General features: G+C 44.6%; 1 protein-coding gene across 3 annotated transcripts in view; it reads right to left on the reverse strand.

Moving 5' to 3' along the window:
• The window catches only part of COL4A6 (collagen type IV alpha 6 chain), a 292,060-nt gene that overhangs the window by 32,517 nt on the left and 231,955 nt on the right, over positions 1-27,588 (reverse strand). For 2 of the 3 annotated variants that reach the window (XM_061179435.1, XM_061179437.1), the window contains exons 9-22: positions 26,862-26,924; positions 26,011-26,046; positions 25,790-25,831; positions 24,772-24,864; positions 23,478-23,531; positions 16,923-16,982; positions 15,618-15,662; positions 15,078-15,131; positions 13,846-13,915; positions 12,665-12,772; positions 11,608-11,748; positions 10,677-10,781; positions 1,039-1,199; positions 388-567 (exon numbers count right to left, since the gene is read on the reverse strand). In XM_061179435.1, coding sequence (XP_061035418.1) covers positions 388-567; positions 1,039-1,199; positions 10,677-10,781; positions 11,608-11,748; positions 12,665-12,772; positions 13,846-13,915; positions 15,078-15,131; positions 15,618-15,662; positions 16,923-16,982; positions 23,478-23,531; positions 24,772-24,864; positions 25,790-25,831; positions 26,011-26,046; positions 26,862-26,924 — 1,212 coding nt within the window. The remainder of the gene's footprint in view (positions 1-387; positions 568-1,038; positions 1,200-10,676; positions 10,782-11,607; positions 11,749-12,664; positions 12,773-13,845; positions 13,916-15,077; positions 15,132-15,617; positions 15,663-16,922; positions 16,983-23,477; positions 23,532-24,771; positions 24,865-25,789; positions 25,832-26,010; positions 26,047-26,861; positions 26,925-27,588) is intronic. The other variant, XM_061179436.1, reaches the window with a different exon arrangement.

A 27,588-nucleotide genomic window follows, 5' to 3' on the forward strand; every position in this document is an offset into this window, starting at 1 on the left:
TCTTCTGAGTCGAGTTAATGGGAATGAAGCTCGTCAACCCTGAGTGATCTGATAATGCAAAAGGTTCTAGATTGGCGGGGGTGAGGGGGAAGGACAACTCTGGTGGGTGGGGTGGGGGGCATAGAAAGCAGCTGGATTACTTGCAAGGGAAAGCTCCTGAGAAGCTGAAACATCTTAAGTGATGTGGTCAGTTGTCACTAGCGTTTACCAAGTGAGCCAATGACCCATTCTGAGAAAAAGATTCCTATTTTACAGAAAGGAAAAGCACAGCGCCAAAAGTGTCAGTGGCAGAGGCAGGAAGTAGCCATCAGATACTCCCCACCCGCCCACCTGCCAAGTCAGGTGTGAGGATTTACAGCACTATTTACCCAGGAACAATCGACTTACCTGAAAGCCTGGCAGGCCTGGTAAACCTGGTACTCCGTCCCTGCCTGGGGCTCCTGTCTCACCAGGGAGCCCCTGGGGACCAGGATCACCCTGATCTCCTGGCATCCCTGATCCCGTACTGAGAGTCGCTTCCCCTTTCTTTCCTTTGGGGCCTGCCAGACCTCGAGGCCCAAATACACCCTGACAAAAAGACAGAAGGGAATGATGAGGAGACGCAGACTTCATAGGATTCTGGCACCTCGCACAGGTCTGACCTAAAACAGGTCCTTGGGTACACTTTCGCGCAGTTCTGGACACTGGATTATGTCGTCATCTTGGACTATAATTGCCCATTTATTTTCTTACCCTTTCTAAATTATTAAATCTTTGAGGATGGGAACCTTGTCTTCAGGGCCTGGCACAGTTCTAGGCAAATGTAAATAATTTTGTGGAAGGAAGGGAGGGAAGTAGGGAGGGAACATAGGTAGGTTAAAGCAGAAAGGGACTTTCAAGACACCTAGATAGACTTCTTCATATTACGGATCAAAACCTTGAAGGTCTGCTTTATCCCCATCTTTCTTTTATGTGTTTTAGGAAAGTGATTGGTGAGGAGTGAGGGGCATTTGAAAGCTCCCATTTGCTCCCTCAGGGCCAAAGTTTGGTAAGACTTACTGGATCCCCTGACGGGCCCTGTGCACCCCCAGAGCCTGGATCTCCTCTCGTTCCTTTCAGGCCCGGAAGGCCCAGGAGACCTGGTGGCCCAGGCAGGCCTGGCTCCCCAGGTGGTCCAATGTTTGGGACACCACCATCACAAGCACAAAAACCTGAGTCCCCTGGAGGAAAAAAAAAAAGACAACATTAATCTAAGTGGGCCATCTTTCCAAGAAGAAGGAAGACCTGCCAGTGGTAATTTGTGACCTGAACAACTCCATGGAGGGAATCAGAAGGCCTGCAGAGAACAGACTTGAATGAACTAGGTTCACTTTCCATCAAAGTACATCTGTGCTAGTGATTTGGATTTCAATCATCTGGGGTGGAGCCCAGCCATCAGCGAGTCTAATGTGCAGCCAGAGTTGAGAACCACTGACCTATACTAACCAACTGAGAGTCTGGAATCCAAGCCACTCGAACATCCTATTCACCAAAATGTCCTTCCCCTGTCTTTTGTACACAGAGACAAATGCCAAATAAATTGATGACAGAGATTTCAGCAAAGCATCTTTGAAGAGATAGCAAGGAGTCACTAGCACTATAGCCCAGCCATTTATACCTTCCATGCTTATGGTCTAGGAAATGAGACTCTGGATCAACACAGGTGACTCTGAGTTTCCCTAAGATCCTGAAGGGCCTCTTCCTACCTTTAGAAAATCGATAATCCCTGAAACTCTGAAAGAACAGCCTGTTCTCCAAACAATCACTTCTCGAGTGTGATCCATGAACCTCCTGCATGAGTCACCTGGGATGCTTGTTTATAAGGCAGCTTGCTGGGCCTCACCCCAGGTCCAATCAATCAGACTCTCAGGCGGCCAGATCCAAGAATCTAATTTCTAGTAATTTCCCCTAGGTGATTCTCATGTCCAGTGAGTCACTTGAGAATCACTATCACTATTCCAGACTTAGAGAGAGAGAGAGAAAAAAAAAAAAAAAAAAAAAACTTCTGGTCCCATGGGAATATAGGAGGGGAGGCATTAGAGTTGGCCCTGTTTTTAAGTATGAGAATGGTATCAAGAAGCACACTAGCGGGAGGGGCAAGATGGCGGAAGAGTAAGACGCGGAGATCACCTTCCTCCCCACAGATACATGAGAAATACATCTACACGTGGAACTGCTCCTACAGAACACCCACTGAACGCTGGCAGAAGACGTCAGACCTCCCAAAAGGCAAGAAAATCCCCACGTACTTGGGTAGGGCAAAAGAAAAAAGAAATAACAGAGACAAAAGAATAGGGACGGGACCTGCACCAGTGGGAGGGAGCTGTGAAGGAGGAAAGGTTTCCACACACTAGGAAGCCCCTTCGTGGGCAGAGACTGCGAGTGGCAGAGGGGGGAAGCTTCGGAGCCACGGAGGAGAGCGCACCCACATTGGTGCGGAGGGCAAAGCGGAGATTCCCGCACAGAGGAGCGGTGCCGACCAGCACTCACCAGCCCGAGAGGCTTGTCTGCTCAGCCGCCGGGGCGGGCGGGGCCTGGGAGCTGGGGCTCGGGCTTCGGTGCTAGCCGGGAGGGAGTCCGGGAAAAAGACTGCAGCTGCCAAAGAGGCAAGAGAATTTTTCTTGCCTCTTTGTTTCGCGGCGCGCAAGGAGAGGGGATTCAGAGCGCCGCCTAAACGAGCTCCAGAGACGGGCGCGAGCCGCGGCTATCAGCGCGGATCCCACAGCAACAGGGACGCAGAGGGAAAAACGGAGAGATTCCCGCACAGAGGCTCGGCGCCGAGCAGCACTCACCAGCCCGAGAGGCTTGTCTGCTCACCCGCCGGGGCGGGCGGGGGCTGGGAGCTGAGGCGCGGGCTTCGGTCGGATCCCAGGGAGAGGACTGGGGTTGGCTGCGTGAACACAGCCTGAAGGGTCTAGCGCACCACAACTAGCCGGGAGGGTGCACGAGAAAAAGTCTGCAGCTGCCGAAGAGGCAGGAGACTTTTTCTTGCCTCTTTGTTTCGCGGCGTGCAAGGAGAGGGGATTCAGAGCGCCACTTAAACGAACTCCAGAGACGGGCGCGAGCCGCGGCTGTCAGCGCGGACCCCAGAGACGGGCATGAGACGCTAAGGCTGCTGCTGCCGCCACCAAACAGCCTGTGGGCGAGCACAGGTCATTCTCCACACCGCCCCTCCCGGGAGCCTGTGCAGCCCGCCACGGCCAGGCTCCCGTAATCCGGGGACAACTTCCCCGGGAGAGCGCACGGCGCGCCTCAGGCTGCTGCAACGTCACGCCGGCTTCTGCCGCCGCAGGCTCGCCCCGCCTCCTCCGTACCGCTCCCTCCCCCCGGCCTGACTGAGCCAGAGCCCCCGAATCAGCTGCTCCTTTAACCCCGTTCTGTCTGGGCGGGGAACAGACGCCCTCAGGGGACCTACATGCAGAGGCGGGTCCAAATCCAAAGCTGAACCCCGGGAGCTGTACAAACAAAGAAGAGAAAGGGAAATCTCTCCCAGCAGCCTCAGAAGCAGCGGATTAAAGCTCCACAAACAACTTGATGTGCCTGCATCTGTTGAATACCTGAATAGACAACGAATCATCCCAAATTTAGGAGGTGGACTTTGGGAGCAGGATATATTAACTTTTCCCCTTTTCCTTTTTTTTGTGAGTGTAGATGTGTATGCTTCTGGGTGAGATTTTGTCTGTATAGCTTTGCTCTCACCGTTAGTCCTAGGGTTAGGTCCGTCCGTTTTTTTTTGTTTTTTTTGTTTTATTTTTTTATTTTTTATTTTTTGGCTTAAAAATTTTTTTTTTTCCTAATAAATGTTTTCTTAATAATTTTTTCCTTATTTTCTATTTTTAAAAAAAAATTTTTAATAAGTTTTTTCATATTTTTTATTTTAAAAAATTAAAAAAATTTTTCTTAATAAATTTTTTCTAAATAATTTTTTTTCTTATTTTTAGTATAAAAAATTAATAAATCTATTTTTAAAAATTAAAAAAAATTTTTTTTCTTAATAAATTTACTCTTAATAATTTTTTTCTTATTTTTTATTATAATTGCTTTATTTTATTTTATTTTATTTTATCCTCTTTTTTTCTTTCTTTCCATTTTTTCTCCCTTTTATTCTGAGCCGTGTGGATGAAAGGCTCTTGGTGCTCCAGCCAGGCATCAGGGCTGTGCCTCTGAGGTGGGAGAGCCAACTTCAGGACACTGGTCCACAAGAGACCTCCCAGCTCCACGTAATACCAAACGGCGAAAATCTCTCACAGATCTCCATCTCAACATCAAGACCCAGCTTCACTCAACGACCAGCAAGCTACAGTGCTGGACACCCTATGCCAAACAACTAGCAAGAGAGGAACACAGCCCCATCCATTAACAGAGAGGCTGCCTAAAATCATAATAAGGCCACAGACACCCCAAAACACACCACCAGACGTGGACGAACCCACCAGAAAGACAACATCCAGCCTCATCCACCAGAACACAGGCACTAGTTCCCTCCACCAGGAAACCTACACAACCCACTGAACCAACCTTAGCCACTGGGGACAGATACCAAAAACAACGGGAACTACGAACCTGCAGCCTGTGAAAAGGAGACCCCAAACACAGTAAGATAAGCAAAATGAGAAGACAGAAAAACACACAGCAGATGAAGGAGCAGGGTCAAAACACACCAGACCTAACAAATGAAGAGGAAATAGGTAGTCTACCTGAAAAAGAATTCAGAATAATGATAGTAAGGATGATCCAAAGTCTTGGAAATAGAATAGACAAAATGCAAGAAACATTTAACAAGGACGTAGAAGAACTAAAGAGGAACCAAGAAACGATGACAAGCACAATAAATGAAATTAAAAATACTCTAGATGGGATCAATAGCAGAATAACTGAGGCAGAAGAACGGATAAGTGACCTGGAAGATAAAATGGTGGAAATAACTACTGCAGACCAGAATAAAGAAAAAAGAATGAAAAGAACTGAGGACAGTCTCAGAGACCTCTGGGACAACATTAAACGCACCAACATTCGAATTATAGGGGTCCCAGAAGAAGAAGAGAAAAAGAAAGGGACTGAGAAAATATTTGAAGAGATTATAGTTGAAAACTTCCCTAATATGGGAAAGGAAATAGTTAATCAAGTCCTGGAAGCACAGAGAGTCCCATACAGGATAAATCCAAGGAGAAACACACCAAGACACATATTAATCAAACTATCAAAAATTAAATATAAAGAAAACATATTAAAAGCAGCAAGGGAAAAACAACAGATAACACACAAGGGCATCCCCATAAGGTTAACAGCTGATCTTTCAGCAGAAACGCTGCAAGCCAGAAGGGAGTGGCAGGATATACTTAAAGTGATGAAGGAGAAAAACCTACAACCAAGATTACTCTACCCAGCAAGGATCTCATTCAGATTTGATGGAGAAATTAAAACCTTTACAGACAAGCAAAAGCTGAGAGAGTTCAGCACCACCAAACCAGCTTTACAACAAATGCTAAAGGAACTTCTCTAGGCAAGAAACACAAGAGAAGGAAAACACCTACAATAACAAACCCAAAACATTTAAGAAAATGGGAATAGGAACATACATATCGATAATTACCTTAAATGTAAATGGATTAAATGCTCCCACCAAAAGACACAGACTGGCTGAATGGATACAAAAACAAGACCCATATATATGCTGTCTACAAGAGACCCACTTCAGACCTAGAGACACATACAGACTGAAAGTGAGGGGATGGAAAAAGATATTCCATGCAAATGGAAATCAAAAGAAAGCTGGAGTAGCAATTCTCATATCAGACAAAATAGACTTTAAAATAAAGACAATTACAAGAGACAAAGACGGACACTATATAATGATCAAGGGATCGATCCAAGAGGAAGGTATAACAATTGTAAATATTTATGCACCCAACATAGGAGCACCTCAATACATAAGGCAAATACTAACAGCCATAAAAGGGGAAATCGACAGTAACACAATCATAGTAGGGGACTTTAACACCCCACTTTCACCAATGGACAGATCATCCAAAATGAAAATAAATAAGGAATCACAAGCTTTAAATGATACATTAAACAAGATGGACTTAATTGATATTTATAGGACATTCCACCCAAAAACAACAGAATACACATTTTTCTCAAGTGCTCATGGAACATTCTCCAGGATAGATCATATCTTGGGTCACAAATCAAGCCTTGGTAAATTTAAAAAAATTGAAATCGTATCAAGTATCTTTTCCGACCACAACGCTATGAGACTAGATATCAATTACAGGAAAAGATCTGTAAAAAATACAAACACATGGAGGCTACACAATACACTACTTAATAACGAAGTGATCACTGAAGAAATCAAAGGGGAAATCAAAAAATACCTAGAAACAAATGACAATGGAGACACGACAATCCAAAACCTATGGGATGCAGCAAAAGCAGTTCTAAGAGGGAAGTTTATAGCAATACAAACCTACATCAAGAAACAGGAAACATCTCGAATAAACAACCTAACCTTGCACCTAAAGCAATTAGAGAAAGAAGAACAAAAAAACCCCAAAGCTAGCAGAAGGAAAGAAATCATAAAGATCAGATCAGAAATAAATGAAAAAGAAATGAAGGAAACAATAGCAAAAATCAATGAAACTAAAAGCTGGTTCTTTGAGAAGATAAACAAAATTGATAAACCATTAGCCAGACTCATCAAGAGAAAAAAGGAGAAGACTCAAATTAATAGAATTAGAAATGAAAAAGGAGAAGTAACCACTGACACTGCAGAAATACAAACGATCATAAGAGATTACTACAAGCAACTCTATGCTAATAAAATGGACAACCTGGAAGAAATGGACAGATTCTTAGAAATGCACAACCTGCCGAGACTGAACCAGGAAGAAATAGAAAATATGAACAGACCAATCACAAGCACTGAAATTGAAACTGTGATTAAAAATCTTCCAACACACAAAAGCCCAGGACCAGATGGCTTCACAGGCGAATTCTATCAAACATTTAGAGAAGAGCTAACACCTATCCTTCTCAAACTCTTCCAAAATATTGCAGAGGGAGGAACACTCCCCAACTCATTCTACGAGGCCACCATCACCCTGATACCAAAACCAGGCAAAGATGTCACAAAGAAAGAAAACTACAGGCCAATATCACTGATGAACATAGATGCAAAAATCCTCAACAAAATACTAGCAAACAGAATCCAACAGCACATTAAAAGGATCATACACCATGATCAAGTGGGGTTTATTCCAGGAATGCAAGGATTCTTCAATATACGCAAATCAATCAACGTGATACATCATATTAACAAATTGAAGGAGAAAAACCATATGATCATCTCAATAGATGCAGAGAAAGCTTTCGACAAAATTCAACACCCATTTATGATAAAAGTCCTGCAGAAAGTAGGCATAGAGGGAACTTTCCTCAACATAATAAAGGCCGTATATGACAAACCCACAGCCAACATTGTCCTCAATGGTGAAAAACTGAAACCATTTCCACTAAGATCAGGAACAAGACAAGGTTGCCCACTCTCACCACTATTATTCAACATAGTTTTGGAAGTGTTAGCCACAGCAATCAGAGACGAAAAAGAAATAAAAGGAATCCAAATCGGAAAAGAAGAAGTAAAGCTGTCACTGTTTGCAGATGACAAGATACTATACATAGAGAATCCAAAAGATGCTACCAGAAAACTACTAGAGCTAATCAATGAATTTGGTAAAGTAGCAGGATACAAAATTAATGCACAGAAATCTCTTGCATTCCTGTATACTAATGATGAAAAATCTGAAAGTGAAATTAAGAAAACACTCCCGTTTACCATTGCAACAAAAAGAATAAAATACCTAGGAATAAACCTACCTAAGGAGACAAAAGACCTGTATGCAGAAAATTATAGGACACTGATGAAAGAAATTAAAGATGATACAAACAGATGGAGAGATATACCATGTTCTTGGATTGGAAGAATAAACATTGTGAAAATGACTCTGCTACCCAAAGCAATCTACAGATTCAATGCAATCCCTATCAAACTACCACTGGCATTTTTCACAGAACTAGAACAAAAAATTTCACAATTTGTATGGAAACACAAAAGACCCCGAATAGCCAAAGCAATCTTGAGAACGAAAAATGGAGCTGGAGGAATCAGGCTCCCTGACTTCAGACTATATTACAAAGCTACAGTAATCAAGACAGTTTGGTACTGGCACAAAAACAGAAATATAGATCAATGGAACAGGATAGAAAGCCCAGAGATAAGCCCACGCACATATGGTCACCTTATCTTTGATAAAGGAGGCAAGCATATACAGTGGAGAAAAGACAGCCTCTTCAATAAGTGGTGCTGGGAAAACTTGACAGCTACATGTAAAAGTATGAAATTAGAACACTCCCTAACACCATACACAAAAATAAACTCAAAATGGATTAAAGACCTAAGTGTAAGGCCAGACACTATCAAACTCTTAGAGGAAAACATAGGCAGAACACTGTATGACATAAGTCACAGCAAGATCCTTTTTGACCCAGGTCCTAGAGAAATGGAAATAAAAACACAAATAAACAAATGGGACCTAATGAAACTTAAAAGCTTTTGCACAGCAAAGGAAACCATAAACAAGACCAAAAGACAACCCTCAGAATGGGAGAAAATATTTGCAAATGAAGCAACGGACAAAGGATTAATCTCCAAGATTTACAAGCAGCTCATGCAGCTCAATAACAAAAAAACAAACAACCCAATCCAAAAATGGGCAGAAGACCTAAATAGACATTTCTCCAAAGAAGAGATACAGATTGCCAACAGACACATGAAAGAATGCTCAACATCATTAATCATTAGAGAAATGCAAATCAAAACTACAATGAGGTATCATCTCACACCAGTCAGAATGGCCATCATCAAAAAATCTAGAAACAATAAATGCTGGAGAGGGTGTGGAGAAAAGGGAACACTCTTGCACTGTTGGTGGGAATGTAAATTGATACAGCCACTATGGAGAACAGTATGGAGGTTCCTTAAAAAACTAAAAATAGAACTACCATATGACCCAGCAATCCCACTACTGGGCATATACCCTGAGAAAACCAGAATTCAGAAAGAGTCATGTACCAAAATATTCATTGCAGCTCTGTTTACAATAGCCAGGACATGGAAGCAACCTAGGTGTCCATCATCGGATGAATGGATAAAGAAGATGTGGCACATATATACAATGGAATATTACTCAGCCATAAAAAGAAATGAAATGGAGGTGTTTGTAATGAGGTGGATGGAGTTAGAGTCTGTCATACAGAGTGAAGTAAGTCAGAAAGAGAAAAAGAAATACAGTATGCTAACACATATATATGGAATCTAAGGGAAAAAAAAAAAAAAAAAAAAAAAGAGGTCATGAAGAACCTAGTGGCAAGATGGGAATAAAGACACAGACCTACTAGAGAATGGACTTGAGGATATGGGGAGGGGGAGGGGTGAGATGTGACAGGGTGAGAGAGTGTCATGGACATATATACACTACCAAATGTAAAATAGATAACTAGTGGGAAGCAGCCGCATAGCACAGGGAGATCGGCTCGGTGCTTTGTGACCACCTAGAGGGGTGGGATAGGGAGGGTGGGAGGGAGGGAGATGCAAGAGGGAAGAGATATGGCAACATATGTATATGTGTAACTGATTCACTTTGTTGTAAAGCAGAAGCTAGCACACCATTGTAAAGCAATTATACTTCAATAAAGATGTTTAAAAAAAAAAAAAAAAAAAAGAAGCACACTAGCTCTGTAGTGAGTCAGGGAAGGGCCAAAGTTGACATCCTAGGTCAAGACTTGACATTTAATATCCTTTGCCCTCAACCATCTTCCTTGGATCTAAAAAGTAGAGATGGGGCTTTCAAAAATTTCTGAACTAGCTCCTATACTTAGCTAGTGCCATTTTATGATAGGGCAATGAGAAAGGAGAGGAGTGAGTTAAAACCTCTCTGTTTGAGGTTGAGGAGAGCTGTAAATTCCTTGAGAGAATAGGAGAGATCTCAGGTACCTGAAACCCCCGGGTATACCCAAACCTCTCCTCAGCCAGTACTTTCACCTCTTCCTCCACCCTGCCCTGGGCTGGAACTATAATGAAGTGATTTATTTGCACTTTAGCATCTGCCCCTCAGAGTATGAAATGGAGGAATGACCCAAAGGCAACAGGAAGATGGAAAGTGCAAGGCAGCCAAAGGCTGGGGCAATCAATCAGTCCTTCAGTCAATCTGTGGGGACCGGAGATGTTTTCCTGGAGCCAGTTGGCTTTTTCAGAGTTCCAGGTCTTGACCTCTCCTTCAGGCTGAAGATAATCATAAGTGACTTCCTGCCTTGGCCTTGCAAACTGAGAGGGGCTGCAGAATGTGCCGAGTAGCTTCTGCAGGTGGAAGGGGCAGGAAGAGTAGTAGCCTGGGGGCCACTTTGTCCTGTGTGACCTCAATCGCCAGCCTCAGTCTTAGAGCTCCAAATATAGCACTTCCAACAGTCGTATAATCACATCCCCAGTCAAGATCCAGGATTGGTCCTGTTCAGGTTCCCAAGGCTGTTAGTTTGCTCCTTCCCAGAGGGCCTTCTCCAGGGAGTTTGGGGAACAAAGAAACCTAAGGGGACAAAATCACCTTTGATTCCTTTGAGGCCTGGGTTTCCTTTTGGACCTCGTTCTCCTCGGAGACCAGGCAACCCTGGCTCTGTGCTCTGTAGAGTTCCCGTCTCAAATGCTGGACCTTTAGGAAAAAGAAACATAAAAGATTGGCAACTTACAGGAGCCTGGGCTCATGTGACTCAGCATAGCAGCTCAGTCACCAAGGGTCCTTGAGCCTCAACCACCAGAGCAGAGGCACCCTACCCCCAAAAAATCCAAGACAAGGACCCAAAGTCTGTAGCAAGTCCAAACTCTGTTGGCTCAATTCTCTCTACTACTACTACTTATAGGATGTCTACTATGTTCCAGGCACTGGACTAGACATTGGGGATATGGGAATAACCAAGGCAGCTTCAGCAGCTCAGCAGTCCCCGTGTCTATCCCAGGAAGTCCTCTTAGGACAAAAGAGGAGATGGGTACAAGCTGCAGTGGTCAGGGGTTGCAGGTTACAAAGAAACATGTGGGGCATATTTCTAGCCTTTCTCTTAGAATCTAGAATCTCATACTCAGGTAGATGACCTAAGGAGAATAAGCCCTGTGGAGGCTTTTAGCAGCCACTTTGAGGATCCAGGCTTGGTCTCCCATTTCTTGGACTCTCAGCCCGCCCCGCTGGAGCCCTGAGGACCAGGGAAAGCTTGAAAGAGCCAATGCTGCTCCTTCAGGAGCTGCAAGACCACAGGCCTAGGGGCTGAGAACAGTGAAGGGGGAAATGGAATGACTACGAAGTCAGAAGGCATTAGGTAGTGTCTGACCATCGAGATGGCCCTCACTTGCCTATTCCTTGATGAACACTCTGATTGCTGTGGTCCCTAACCTGTGAGATACTCCCGCCCTCAAAAATCAGGACTGTTCTGCAATCTGGATCACACCTGAATCTCAAGACCAAAGAGAGAAACAAAACAACTTACCGGGTGGGCCTGGTAGGCCTGGTAGGCCTGGCAAACCATCTCTGCCAGGGAGGCCAGCTGCCCCAATTGTGGTGCGGCCGGGGTTTCCTTGGTCCCCCTTCAGGCCTGGAACTCCCTGGAGCCCTAGAGCACCGGGGCCACCTGGAAGGATAAGCCCACACAAAAATGCTCACCATATCACCCTCCTCTTCAGGGGATTCCAATCAGTGCCAATGTTAGACACTAGCTCCAAGGAAGAATTTGGGAAAGCATTTGCCCTTCTCCTGCAGCTGAGTTAGAAGGGTCCCTAGGAATCAGCTAGCCTAACCTCTTGGGAAATGGAGGCCCAAAGACGTACAGAAACATGGTCAGGGGTGCAGAACTTCTAAGTGGCACACCTGAGAGGGAAACCTGGGTCTCCAGCCTCCCATTTCTAGATTTTTTCCACCTTGGTGCTGAGATCAGCTGTACCTCCTCCAAGGGGCCGTTTTAAAAGCACAGGTATCCTTACAGAGGCCCATCTCCAAGGAATTTAGAAACTGCTGTCTTTAAAAGTAATGTCTGAGGCTTTATATTTGGGACATCACTGCCTCCCAGACTCTGGCATGCCCTTTCTCTGTTTACTACTATAGAGTGACATATGGGCGTGTTCCTCCAATGATTGTGTCAAGGATGTCATCCACAGGATCCTGGGGCCATTTAGTGCCTGGGTTAAGCACAGAGTGAAGGTCTGGGTACAAACTTTCATCTGGGCTTTTGTTAGCTCCTTCTGGCAAGCATCAACTGGGATGGCACATAAACAGAAGAGTGACAGGGCTCTGGCAGGCCAACCCAGGCCCCCTCATTGATGGTCTGGGATTGCCTGTCTAGCGATGGTACATTATTGAGGCCAAAGGAAAGCTGCTTACCCAGGCCCTATCCTCATATACATTGGCCTTGGGCTTGCAGCAGGGAGCCTACTGACTATAGTGTACCTTTCTTTTGACTTTGGCTGGGTATGTACCCAGACCAGAGTATAGAAGGGGATGCTGATCACCAGAGTGGAGATCTGTGCATGGGGTGGGTTAGTTTGTTTTACCTGGCAAAGCTGGTAATCCAGGAGCACCAGGAGGGCCAGGCAGGCCCTGGATGCCTTCATCTCCTTTAAGGCCTGGGAGGCCTGGCACACCGGGGTCTCCAGGATAACCTGGCATTGCAACAACAACAAAAAAAGCAGTAAGCAAACCGAAGGGAGGCCCACAAATGCCACAAAATGCCTCAAAAGAGTTGCAAGGAGATGTCCTCAGGTTAGAAGCACCTTTCTTGCCCTTCATAGGTCTCCCAGATGCTAATGCCCTCATGTGATAATGGGCCTATTTGAGCTAAGGCTCTCCTACTGTTCAGTACTGGTCTGGCCAGGGCTTACCTTCCATGGTAAGATCTGATAAGTACTAGGAAGGTTCTTCTACTACTAGTAATCTTGTGTCATGCCTCAAATCTCTGCCATTTGGGTTAAGGTGTTGAAGTCTACTCTTCATGTTATACACAGGTTTCTTGAGCGTGGAACACAGGAAGCCACTGTCAACCATTAACACCTCAGCTTTAATGAGTTTACCAGACAGGGCACAGGCCTGAGAGGATGTGAGGAGAAGGAAGTTAGGAGACCCAGATGGAAGAGGCACTATAGTAGAAGCCTTTGGTCAAGCGAGAAGTAGCTGGAGACACTGACATCTAGATCTCTAGAGAAGGCGAAGGGAAGAGTTGGGCACACACCGTAACTACAACAAGGAGAGGTGAAGACAAACTTCCAAAGTGTCATACTATTGAGGGCTGTCCTAACCAAAAGATACTTGCTCCCCTAACCAAAGATACTTTTCCACTTCCTGTGAAATTGTCAAGCTCAAGCATGCATGGGATCACGTACATGAGACCCTATGTATCCCAGAGTATCAGGCTGAAGTTAGCCTAGCTGGGAGGGTATGAATCCTTCCCTAAGCATCACTAGGAGAAACATTTTTAGCAAATCCAGACCCAGGCCAATGCAAATCCTAGTCTTGGTGGACCCAACACAAACATGGAGTATGGGGCTTGGCTTCTTTGCCTAAGACATTGGAGTTAGATTCATTTCCCAAGTTTAGGATCCATGAGTGGCCCTTGTGGGGATCGGGTTTCGCAGCAATCCAGTGGCTGACAAAGTATCCTCTTAACAATTACAGAGGATATAGAATTCAGCTTCCTATCTTTTTTTTTTTTTCCACTCCAATCAATGAAAAGTTGCACCTGAGATCACAGCACCATCTGTATCGATGAAAACATCTGGGCCTGGCAGGCCAATGTCACCCTTTTCACCCTGCAAAGATTAAATACATTAAACACAAATATTTCTGTGACCTCATCACGTAAGATTTATGTTCCCTCAAAACCATTCGCTGGGACAATGGAAGGTTCCTCCTTCTGTAACCCCTGATTTCCAGGGCCAAATAATCCATAGGTTAATTTCAAAGTCCAGTACATTTAAGATGAAGGTGACACAAGGCAGCCCAGAGGCCTGACACTCAATTGAGAACCTGTCAAGGACAAGGGATCCCAATTTTATTTTGCAACCTGACTCCAGGACAATCTGCTTCTGGGCCTGGGAAACATATCGCAGGAATAGACAATACGGCTATACCCAAGAGGTGCTAAGGAGGGAACAGAGTTTTAACTTTTTTTTCCCACTTTCAGCAGGCTTGGGACTCTGCTACTGTCACGGCCCTTGTTAGTGGGTGATGTCAGGCAGAGGAAGTCAAAAGAGTCCTAATTCTCTCAAAAGGGAGACTCAGGTACCAGAATCAGATAGAGTGGCATATCCAGGGTTTGGGGGGTAGGAGCTGTCTGCCCCAGGTGCAGGCAATAAGGGGATGCATTGCTTGAGAGAATTTAAAAACGATAACAAAACCCAAAAGTTGGCAATTCTAAACAATGCCAATAATAAAATATTTCTCCTTGTAGGGATGGATTTGCTTGTACGCATTTCGTGTGAAAAGGGTGACATCTAAAATGTCAAAATACTAAAAAATACTCCATCTCATCACATAGGCATTTGCTATGATCTGAATGTTTGTGTCCCCCGAAAATTCATGTTGAAAACCTAATGCCCAAGGTGATGACGATATTAGGAGGTGAGGCCTTTGGGAGGTGATTAGGTCATGAGGGCAGAGCTCCCACCATTGTTAGTGCCCTTATAAAAGAGGCCCAAGAGAGCTAGCCTGCCTCTTCCACCATGTGAGGACACAGCAAGAAGTAGGCAGTTTGCAAGCCGGAGGAGGATCTTCACCAGAAATTAACCATACTGGGCCCCTGATCTCAGACTTCCAGCCTCCAGAACTATGAGAAATAAATTTCTCTTTTTTATAAGCCACCCAGTCTGTGATATTTTGTTATAGCAGCCCAAATGGACTAAATAGCATTTATATTAATTCTTCACCCTTCCATTTCCTCAATCCTGGATTTTCACTTCCCAACAACATTACCTTAATTCCTGGGAATCCATTAAGCCCGGGGAAACCTGAAGACCCCTTCTTGCCCTGTGACAGAAACATAGTTACAACTGAATTGAATGTCTAAGAGCATAAGAGGGGGTGGTTTTTGGATTAGGCCAGGGCAAATGGCACAGGGATTTTGGCCGGCATTCCAGGATATATATGGATCATACCTGACTCTGGAAGCCGTAAAATGTTCCAGAAGGCAATATGGCGCTTAGGTAGCCAACTTGCATGTTAGGAGGTACAAGGGCCACAAGGCTAGAGATGAATACAAGCAGGCTGGCTTTGCTAGGCCCTGATAACATGTTAAAGGAGTACGACTGCATCACAGCACTGAACACTGGACACTCATCTTCTTGGGTAAAAACAAAAGAAGTGAGTGGCTGAGATTCTATCAAACAAAGAGAGGCGGACAATTTGAATTGTAAGCAGTGTTTCCCTTTGGATTGATGGTCATGTAAGTAAAGCAAGAGGGCCTTCTGATTTGGATTTTATACACTGAGGCTTTAATGATATTAACCAAAATACCTGACTCCCTGGAGGGCCTTGGACTCCTTCTAAACCCACGGGACCCTGTAAAGAGAACAGAGGTACCTTAGAAAGATTAATAGCCCATACTAGACAAAGCAACTAGACTTACATAACAAAGCTCTCCAACTGAGATCAGGATTTAGCAGCTCCTAAAACCAGGTAAGAGAATGTTCCTAGACTTGCCTTAATGACTTCTTTCTAAGCACTAATCCATCAGGCTGAATAGGCACACAGGGAATTTTTAAAGAGCTAAATAAATGGAAACATTTTAAGTACTAGGTGGAATTGGGTAGAAGGGCTGGGTGGTATTATACTTAGTCTGCATTAGTTCCAAGTCATGAGATTTTTAAATAGATTGTGGGAGGGCCTCTTGCCTCTCTCCCCCAGTGCATTTTTTTGTTGGTGATTTTGTGTTTTCAAGACAAGGGAGTAGAGGAAAGTGGAGAAAGAAATGGCAGGGTAATGGATGAACATTGCTGAATAGTCAAAAGACTCTTGACAAACTTCATGACCAAGCTAAAAAGACAATTAATTCTCTGAAATGTTGCTTCTTTAAGGCTAAGGCTGGCCAATTACTAACAACGTAAGACCTAAATGCCTGAAGCTAGGAATCAGAGAGGCTAACAGTTATTTCTCCACTTGAAGTGAGATTATTATTGGAAACTGTTGACTCCAAACATTACTCACTATGTTCTAGAACTTCCCAGGTTTGTTTCTGTCCTATAAAAATTGCACTTGGTCCTCTTCCTTCCATTCCTGCAAACTGCCCCTACCCCACCTTCCCTCAGGGTAGAATGGAATGAAAGTAAGACATGTCATTCTTTAGCCCAGAAGATAATTATAGTTGAGGACAAGGAGAGTAAACGGGCTGAGGAGCCACCTGGTGTAGGGGGTACAGTAAGTCCCCTACATGCGAACGAGTTCCATTCCAAGAGTGCGTTTGTAAGTCCAGTTTGTTCGTAAGTCCAACAAAGTTAGCCTAGAGACCCAACTAACACAATTGGCTATATAGTACTGTACTGTAATAGGTTTATAATACGTTTGCATCTTTGAAAGGTTCACAACTTGAAGGTTCGTATGTAGGGGACTTATTGTACCTCATTCCTTATTCAAAGGAGCCACTAAGTCAAGGGAATGTGGCAGAAGGGAGAGGAAGAGGTCTTAGGGACCTGCCCGAGGGTTGAGAAAGAGAAACAAGAGAAGCTTAGGAGGCCATCAAGTTACATAACAGAGATGCAAACAGGAAAGAAAAGGGACCGGGTGACTTGACAGATCCAGGCAAGCAAAATTCCAGGTTCGTACCCTAGGTCCCGGCAAACCAGGGATTCCCTTTTCTCCTTTTTCTCCAGCAATTCCAAATCCCTAAAGGAAAAAAAGAGACCACAGATTATAACATTCATTTCCTCACAGGTCTCCTGGCTCCATCCAAAGCAAGGTGGTAATTTCCAATCAGCTCCACTGTCCCACTGGGGAAGTTCACCATGCTGAGCGTCTCGTCACCACCTGAGAAACACATAGGACTTGAAGATAATTTGAACCATTCATTCAAGGCTTCTTTTTGGTTCTAGAAGTAATGTCTTCTCCCCAAAAAACTATTACAAGTATTTATGGAAACACGAACTAACAGCATAGAAACGATGACAGATCTAACCTCGTTGATTTTACAGATGGGGAAACTAACACTAAGAAGGGCCAAGCATCTTGCATGGGTTAGAGAGTCAACGAGACAGTCAGGGCTTCAGCTTCCATTACAGGGCCCTTTCCAAGAGAACAGGCTGCTTCCCACCATCTAGGAGCTTGGGTCAACGGTGACCCACAAATGGAGAATTGTGTTAATCCTTGGGGATCGATGCTAGAGAGAAGAGCTTTTGCCCTTTGGAGACATGATGACTGCAACATCCTCTTCAGTGGGAAGGAGTGTTTCTATCTAGGCGTGATCTAGAACCATGCGGGCTTTAGGAACACTCTCAAAGGGACTGCAAGATGGTCGCCAACCCCTCTTGCCCTGCTCACAGGAGGTGAGGGCTTGCAGCCACAGACATGACTTGGGGATTCTCTAGGAACAAGCAGAAATCCAAAAAGCAGAGTGAATGAGAGAGCTTCCCCGCCTCTGGGTCCAGGGCAAGCATATTCTGGGCCCCCGAGATACAGAAGAATTCATCACCAGAGTGGATAAAGTCTTTCATGGCAAATGTAATAGAGGTCACTTTGTCGTTACTGTTTAAAATGGGACTTCCTGGAGCACGGATTTTGGCAAATAGCATTTAGGCCTATTACGAGAGTAAAGGAGGCAGTGAAGTTTTCTCAAATGTAAGCTTGTGAAAGACACTAAATGCTATGGCACATCTCCTGTTGTCCTCTTGATGTGACCTGGCTCAGCTGATTGTAAAAGCATTGCTCCAATCCCATTTGTAGTGTTTTTCTTCCTCTTCCATACTCAGAGCATTCCCGTGGGTACAGCTGGCTGAATAGCCCTTAGTTTTCTAGGCCCAAGTTTTTACTTTCTTTTGTTTTTAAAACGTGAGTTGTTTTTACTGTTGTTGTTGTTGAGGAGGGGAGTGTATGTCTGTGAAGGGTCCAACTCAAAGCAGCCTTTGGTTCCTACTTGCCTTCCCTCTTTCCTACATCTACAGTTAGGAGTCAAATTGCTCAGACCTCATACTGAATAGGATTTCTATTTGAAAGGCCCGTGTGTCAAACTGAATGCAAACTTAGTTCTGCAGCTCAAATTGGAAACCAAGGCATGCTGCCCCCTGGTGGCATGTATCTATTGGCGGCTGAAGTCAAACACTTCACGGAGCCTTCCCTGGCCTGTGCACAGAAGCTACAGCAGCCCACGCTGCCCCAAGCTCTTCAAGCACTAAGCCGGGTTCCGGATGAAAGTCTGGGAGCAGAAGGTCTGTATCACATTCAGTTCTGCCTCCTCCAAGGCATGTTACTGTAGTCTGAACACATACAAGGTGGTCCAATACATACTTGTTGAATTAAATGGAACAGTGACCCAGGGAAAAAACTGTTCAAAAGCGCGAGAAAAAGAATGTCCACAGCCTCCACCTATCTTTTCCACAGTTGTAAAGACAAGGGGGGGGGGGCTTGTTCTTCTTCTCCAGAAAGCAGAAAGAGCCTCTGGACTCTTGCTTTCTCAGAGAGAGGGTCTGAGAGCTTGAGCTACAAGGTGAGCAAAAAAAAATATACAAAGTTTAAAAAGGAAAAAAAAATTGTTAAAAAGCAATTTGTGTGTCGGGGTTAGAGCCAGTAAAACATAAATGACTTGGCAAGATATTGGGCTGTAGGCTCAGCTTGTCTCCCAGCACAGGGGGGCCCTGTACGAGGCCCTGCTGAACCAGCTGCTCTAGCAAGATGTCTTGGGCCCCGGCCCCGGCCCAGTCGGTCGCCACCACGAGCTGATCAGCACCCACTGCTCCCTTACCCCTTCTCAGCCACGGTCAGGAACCCCTCATTAGAGCACTAGCTTAGCTGTTTACAGGCCTGCTCTCTAGGGCCCTGGGCTCCTGGTATTTTGGGTTCATGGATATTAGTGGCTCTGCAAAAACTCAATTTCAGTCACGTGGCTGGGAGTCCGGGCGGACAGCAGGGTGACGAGGGGGGTGTGAGAAAAAGGCAAGCTGCAAACAGTAGGCTGGAACCAGGGGCTGTCAGGCCCCGCTGCGGAGTGAAAGGCACTTTGGCCCTGGGTCCTCAGAGGCCTGCTGGCCCGAGAGGCAGGCTGCCAGCACGGTCACCCTCTCTGCCTGAGCTCCTCGCCCGGCCCCAGTGAGGGCGGTGGGCAGGGGCGAGGCCCACCTGCACAAGGAGGGCAGGAAGGCAGGAGGGAGGCTGAAGCCTGAAAAGGGGGACTGAGGCCATGGCGGAGGGGCGGGGAATGATCATATTTGGGGGCCACATTTTGGAGGCTACACTGCAGCCATCGGTTCAGCTTGGCACCGCGAGGGTGACTTGAGATGTGAAACTTGAGAGGTCAGGAAAGTCAGTCTCCTTGTCAACTCTGACCCTGTCACACTGCTGCTACTGGCCCTCAGGGCGCCGGGTTGGGAGTTGCGGGGAGAGGAGGGGAGGGCTTAGCTTAAGTCTGTCAGGATGGGGCTCCTCCTCCGAAGGACCTACCTGCAGTGCCTGGAGAGCCTGGTGTTCAGCAGAAGGAGAACTGCCGCCTGTCCAGTAGTTGCCTCAGATCCACTCAATAGGTACCTCAGGATTCACCGCTTTCTTCCCTTCTCTCTCCCATCATCTGCCATGTTGCCTTACCCTGCGTTTGCTGGTGCCTTGGAGGGCACAGAGGTATATGACTCTCTCTGACAATCTCCACGGGAGCATCTGTGGCCTACACGTGAGTGTGCTGCTGGGACAATGTCATGAAATGTGTGAAGCTGGGGCTGAGCCAGAAAAGCAAGGATGCTGGGTCACTGCAGAAGGGGCAAGGGAAAGAAAGTGAGGTCTAAATCACTCAGGTTGGCCACTTGTCAGCAGCTCCTGCAAAGATCTGGGCTAGGATGGAAAGGAAACAAATGGTTGAAGGGAACATTTCAGATTCCCTAGAGATTTCCACCCTCAGCGCTGCCTTGTTTCTCAGTGAGTGTGGATAATTGAAAGCCGACGTGAGGGCTTTGGATTTGAGAAGTGTCACCACCATTCTTCTTACAACTATTCTGGCAGAAGTCACAGAAGTTACCTGTAAATGTTCCCATTAAGCAGATAGAGATATTAGCAGCAAAGGAGTTATAGGATTTGGCCAGGGTTGCATGTGGAATCCACACCAAAGTGGCCTGAGAACTCTGGTTTCTTGATTCCCACTCTCTGAAAATATGCTGTACCATATAAAGGAAGCTTGTTTTCCACCTTGGATGTCTTTACAATCAACTGGGGTTTCTATTTGTCAGGCCACACTGTGAAACACTGGAAATGCTGAGCTTGAAACGGTATTGCAATTTATCACTGTGCATTGCTGTCAGTCAGTGTGTCTTTCTTTCACAAGGCAAAAGGGAACGGGTGAAATTGCAGAAGGGGAAATCCTCTGAGGTAGAACAGGGAAGGGAATGGTAAGGAGGGAGGGAGCATGAGCCAGTGAACTGCAAAGCACCAGAGATCACGCAATCCACGACCACCATGACAAGAATGAACTGAACAGTAGGGGGCAGTATGGTATGAGGAAAAAGCCTGGAGTTGGCTAGTATTCAAGAAAACTGAATTTCAGTCTCAGCTCTGCTAAAAACTTGCTGGCTGACTCTGCACAAGCCTCTTTACCCGTTCAGGCCATGGTTTCCTCATCAGTCAGGGATATAAACCCAGCCCACCTTGCTTACATCATAGGGGTGATATGAGGTGACTAGAATCTATGTGAAATGCTCACAAAGAAAGGTGCAGACTTTATTCCCCAGCCCACTTGCAAAGTACTCTATATCTGTGCTGTCCAATTGAAACATAATGTGAACCACTATGTTATTTTAAATTTTCTAGTAGCTTCATTAAAAAAGTAAAACAAATAGGTGAGATTAATTTAACACCTAGGTTTGGAAATCTGGTGTGTATTTTACACTTACAGCACATCTCATTTCAGACTAGCCACATTTCAAGGGATTGGTAGCTGTTATGTGGCTAGTGGTTATCATATTGGACAGCACAGATTTATACTTTGTAAAGAAACCTGATGAACATTGTGAGCTGGGCCTCAGAACAGTAGATATGACCATTGCCACGTGACATATATACAGAGAGGTTCAGATACTTGAAGGCCCAGAGCTGGGGCTGAGGCTGAAGTCCAGGTGTCCTGTCTCCAACATCAAGATTCTTTCCCTTTATGATTCATTAGATACTGAGCTGATTAAAATCAAGGCCATTGAATAGATGGTTCTCTGTTGCCCCTGTGTCTCTATGGAGTAGTAGGGATCATTGTGGAAGCAATCTGTGCCACTGGCTCTACTGGCTGTGCTTTCCAGCGACCTGGAAAGACCCAAAGTGTTTCAAAGAACTGCAGGGAAGCACCGGAGTCATCTCTCCCCACTTTGCCAGCAAGCCAGGGGCAGGCCTAGTCATCTTTGATTCATCCATTTCCCTCCTGACCCCTACACCCAATCCATGGAAATCTCATCAGCTCCTTCAAAACATATCTTGTAGTTTAAGAGATATATCAACCAAATGTAATGTGTGAGCGTCGTTTGGATTCTGATTCAAAACCAGGTAATTATAAAAAAATATATTTATGAGACAATCATAAACCTGAATTCTGACTTAACAGATATTGTCATTTCTGATAATTAATTAGTGGTGATGAAATCATCATTATGTTTTTAAAAAGTCCTTATCTCTTAGAAATACTGAGGTATTTGTAATGAAATGCTACATCTGTTGTTGGCTTCAGATTGGCCGTGAGTTGCTAATTATTGAAGCTAGGTGATCGGTATACAGGGGGATCATTATGCCATTCTCCCTACTTTGTATATGTTTGAAATGTTCTGTAACAAAAATTTTAAACTTTTTACATTTTGAATCCATGCACTTCTCTCCATTTCCACTGCCATCACCCTAGTCCAAGCCACCACCATTTCTCACCAGGATTGTTGCAGTAGCCTCTGTTTGCTGCCTTCCCCTCCCCCCATCCTCCATGACCCAGCCCCCCAACTCCCACTACCACCAGAGAGATCTTAAAAATACAAGTCAGGGCCTTCCAATGGCTTCCCATTACATTTAACATAAAAGCCACATTTGACCTACAAAGGTCTCCATGATCTGGCTCCTGCCTCTCTGCCTGGTTCTTGGCCTCACTCACTCTTCTCCACCCGCTCACCTTCTTGCTGTTCCTCTGAAGCACTGAGCTTGTTCCAACCTCAGGGTGTTGACACTTGTGGTTCCCTTGGCCAGAAACACTCTTCCCGACCTTTCACATGACTCGCTCCCTCATAATAAGCGCTCCCTCAGAGAGGCCCTTCTTTTTTTTTTTTTTTTTTAAAGATTGATTGATTGATTGATTACTATGTTGGGTCTTCGTTTCTGTGCGAGGGCTTTCTCTAGTTGTGGCAAGCGGGGGCCACTCTTCATCGCGGTGCGCGGGCCTCTCACTATCGTGGCCACAGAGGCCCTTCTTGACCACTCTTTCCAAAGGTGCCCATCCCGTTCCCCATCCACACTCCATCACTTTTACCCTTTTTTATCTTCTATGTATCACTAACCAATATATGAACTTGTTCTCCTTCATTTGTTTACTTGTTGATTCTCTCCCCTCCCTCATCCCCCCCAATTGGAATGTACTTTCCTCAAGGACTTTTACTTATCTGACTGTCAGTTGCTGTTGCAGCCTTAGAGTCCAGCAGAAGGCCTGGCAAATAGGGGCCCTCAAAAAGTATTTGTTGGGTGAAAGAATCTAAGATACAAGGGCATATAGGAAAGTGAAAATAGGATCACTAACACTAACTACCATTTACTCAACAATTGATACGTGCCAGGCATTTATTAAGCCCTTTTCATGCATATTATCTCATTTAATTCTCATAACCACCCCATTATTATCCCTTTTTTGGTAGGTTAGGAAACTGAGGTTCAGAAAAGTTAAGAAACTTGTCCAAGGTTACATAGCTAGAAACTGCTGAAATCAGAAGTCAAGCCTAGGTCTGTTTTAACTCTAGAGCTTGAGATAATAACCTCTAAGCTATAGAGTCTCATAAAGAACCTAATGTCCCCATGGGTTTGAGAAACAAGACATTTCCTTAAATGCCTTCTAACAATGAAGATGGTGAAATTCTCTACAATAACCATAGGAAGGAGGTCTTCCTGTTAGCTTTCTATTGGTATAGCTTTTGTCCAATCAGATCCTTGAATACATGTTGACCAAATAGGGAGACTTACCGGGAGACCTGGAGGACCACTTATTCCTGGGAAGCCCTGAAGCCCTGGTTCACCCTGGAAAATCAACCAAAGCTTAGTGAGTAGCAGCAGGAAGCAGTGAACATAAAGGAGATGGTTCCCTTGAGTTACTTGGGCTGGGCAGTGGGAAACCATAGGGTATCACAATTGGGACACCAGAGGCTGGTGCAGACTGCCTAGTCTCCACAACTAGTAACTACACCAGGATGTCTTAGTTTACGGAGCCCTTAGTAGTGTGGAAAGGACCAAAGTCCATGACAGGCAAAGAAAACTATCCAAAACAGAGTCTCAAATGCTCAGGCTAATTGGGAGATAGAAAAGATGATCATCTGCTTTCTTTCTAGCGGAAGAAGCTGTTCAGTGCGATTTCCTCTAGCAAATTACTGGCTGCAAAGACATCAATGGTTTTGGGAAAAGAGTAACAATTACAGTTTGCAAAGGGCCACATAATACTCTAATCTCTTTCCTTGATATGCTAATTTATCTATAAGTGCCATGAAAGGGCTCCCTAAGGTTTGGGAATGATTAGGGAGGCAGGCAATTTTTCATATGCTCCCAAACTGTTCCCAACTCAATAATTACTTCCTGTAAACCTGGAGAAGGCCTGGAGCTGTTGCTTCCACAAAGACAGAATTAAAGAAATGGGACTAAACACTTTCCCCTGCCTGGGTCCCTTGACCACAGGTGCAGGATCACAAAACTTAAGGAATCCCCAGGAAGGAAGGGAAGTCAGGTTATTGAAAGATATCTGCACATCTTAACAGCAAACAGTCATTCAAATACAACCACGTGTACACTCATATCAAAATACAGATTATAAAATATCTCGGTTAAACAGGTCTACAGCTTCAGCCTTGGTAGTTCAGATCAGGCAAATTAGGGCATCTACTGCCACTTGGTGACAGTATACCCTATTTGCAGGGTCATGTTCTGAGGGCAAATAATTTCTTTAAACAGATAACTTGAAAGCAACCATTATACCCTATTGTTCTGTCACAGTGCTTTGGGGACAACATAAGTATTGACAGGGTTGGTAGTTAGGAGGGAAACAACCCAACTGTTCAATGTTTGTTTTAAGTTATTCAGCATTTTGATAACTGAATCTGCAAAACAAACACAGAAAATAGCACTTGAACGAATATTCAGAAACCCAGGCAAGCTCATATCCATATTACCCAGAACCCTCTATCCTTCCAGTATACTCTGGTTATTAGAGTTTAACTCTAGTATTAATAGGAAAAGGCTTATTAACTTCTTGTTCTCAAATGTTCACTACCTTGGATCCTTTCTTCCCTTTGGGAAATCCCATGAATTCCAGTTCCCCAGTAGATGGTGGGGGTCCTGCAGGGCCAGGCAGGCCAACATCCCCCTGTAAGATCAAAGGAAACATTAAGCAAAGCAGACACCACACAGATATTTCTCCGGAGCGTAGGTTTGTCCTCAGGATGTAATTCACAAATCAACTGTCCATGACTTTAGCCTCTTCACCCTCACCCTTGCATCAATGAGGAAACAAAGCTGCCAGTCTCAAGGGGTGAAAAGAATTATAAGCCTGACCAGATGCATTTTGTACCAGCACTGCAGAGGGAGAAAGCAAAATGGATGAAAGTAAATGGCAGGTTCACGGTTGCCATGGTCATGCATGAAAGGGTGTTTAGAAGAAAGCAAAAAAGGATTTGAGCAAGGTAAATGGCTACATTTTGGCAACAGTGATCAGACTCTAATTGGTCCAATCATTGCCAAGAGCACAAGCAGAGGCAGTGAAGTCCCTGCTGGAACACTGAAGACTGGATTTGCTCCTTGAAGACAGTGCAATCTTCAAGAGGCAGCCGCCAAGGATGGGGAGGGCAAGCTCCCAGTCTCCCTTGAGGCTCCTAAATCACTATACAGTTTGTATAGAGGGAAATAGGAGAATGAGGGAAGGGAAATAAAAGGGAATGATGAGAGAGGGTTAAGAAGGAGAGATAGAGGAAATAGAGAGAGGAGGAGGAGGAGGAAGAAGGATGGAGAGAAGAGAAGCAGAGAAAAGGAAAGAGAAGGTGACACAATATAATACAAATCAGCAGGGAAATACCCAGGAGGAAGGAAGAGAAAATATATCTCAAGAGCGTATGTTTGTAAGACATGTACATTTCACAGGTAGGAAGCAGGAAGATTACAATATTTTGAAGGAAAAAGACCATAGTAGCCTATGTGTGCACATGCAGCCCTAACACAAGCAGGCACACGTGTGCAGCTAGAGACATTTCTAGGAGCATATGGACTGCAGAGCGTATGTTCCAAAATTTATTTACCTTGACTCCTTTCTCTCCTTGGAAACCTAACCCCATATTCCCCTGGGGCACAGGGGTGTAGGGAGGAAAAACAAAATCAATTACTAAACAACCTCCAGGAACTTAAATTGGAATGCAATCTTTTTTACCAGAAAGTATGTTTAACCAGACCAGAATATCTCTGGGGAAACTAGAGCACTTAGTGGTAGGAGGTCAAATGCCCCAAGACAAAGTATACTTACATCAGGACCAGGGAAACCAGGGGGGCCTGGAGGACCCTAGATTTAAAATGAAAGGAAAGAGCGCTTTTTAGTTTCAGCCCCGAAGAATCTAGGCATGTTGAGAGTCACTGAAGATAAGTCCCCCACCCCCTTGGTGTGGTCTGGCTTTGGTGTAGCAGATTCTAGCTCCCTCTCCCTGGGTTCCTTTTTTTTAAATCTCCTTTGAAATTTCCCCAATTGACCTGATAACCACATTCATGCTAAGGTAGTGAAGACTTCATGTGTCATTCTTCCCATTAGGCCAGCGCTTTTTAAATGATGACTTTTGGTGAAAGTAAACCAAAGTAATCAGTGGTGGTGGGATTTCACACATTGGAGAGAGAACAATCTGGGGATGTGGATTTCCCAGAACCACACAGATGGCTGGCTACGCTCTTCCTATAGCCAGTGATGGGAAATAGGTAGGTGGGACGAGCTCTCCAAGGTGAAGTGTTGAGAAAGATTTTGAAGCTGCCTCTGTGCTCAGGGTGGGTGATAATGGTGTGATTAATTAGCAATGTCTGTCGTGGGTAAGGGGAGTGGAAGGTCACAATAGATGTGCCGGGTATTAGCCATCCTTGGGCTACACTTTAGGTTGAACTAGAGTAGGAGGTTTTGGAGGCACAGAGTGGATGGTCAGAGAGACTCTGATAAAAGAAGATAACAAATAGCTCCTTACAAGACCATGCTTCACTTTAACCTCCAAGAATGGAAGTTGCCTTTCTCTGCTAGGAGGGCCTACATTTACATAGGCTTACATTTAATCCACGGCCTGGTAGGGAAAGCATTCATGTGAATGCTGTGAACACGTGGTAGATTTAGGTGGGTCTTACTTGCAATCCTGGTGGTCCTATGGGTCCCACAGCTCCTGGAGATCCGGGTGCTCCTTGTGGGCCCTAGAGAGGCATGTTTTTATCAAGGTCAAAAAAGTATGGCAGTTTCTCAAGAAAAATATAGCCACAAGAATTGCACAAGAATGTTCATAGCAACTTTATTCATGATAGTTAAAAACTGAGAAAAAACGATGGCCCAACACCTATGGGATGCATCAAAAGCAGTTCTGAGAGGAAAGTTTATAGCAATACAATCCTACCTCAAGAAACAAGAAAAATCTCAAATAAACAACCTAACCTTACAGCTAAAGCAATTAGAGAAAGAAGAACAAAAAAACCCCCAAAGTTAGCAGAAGGAAAGAAATCATAAAGATCAGATCAGAAATAAATGAAAAAGTGATGGAGGAAACAATAGCTAAGATCAATAAAACTAAAAGCTGGTTCTTTGAGAAGATAAACAAAATTGATAAACCATTAGCCAGACTCATCAAGAAAAAAAGGGAGAGGACTCAAATCAATAGAATTAGAAATGAAAAAGGAGAAGTAAAAACTGACACTGCAGAAATACAAAGGATCATGAGAGATTACTACAAGCAACTATACGCCAATAAAATGGACAACCTGGAAGAAATACAAATTCTTAGAAAAGCACAACCTTCCGAGACTGAACCAGGAAGAAATAGAAAATATAAACAGACCAATCACAAGCACTGAAATTGAAACTGTG

Source organism: Eubalaena glacialis, chromosome X (assembly GCF_028564815.1).
Source record: "Eubalaena glacialis isolate mEubGla1 chromosome X, mEubGla1.1.hap2.+ XY, whole genome shotgun sequence".
In the NCBI taxonomy this organism is placed as follows: domain Eukaryota; kingdom Metazoa; phylum Chordata; class Mammalia; order Artiodactyla; family Balaenidae; genus Eubalaena; species Eubalaena glacialis.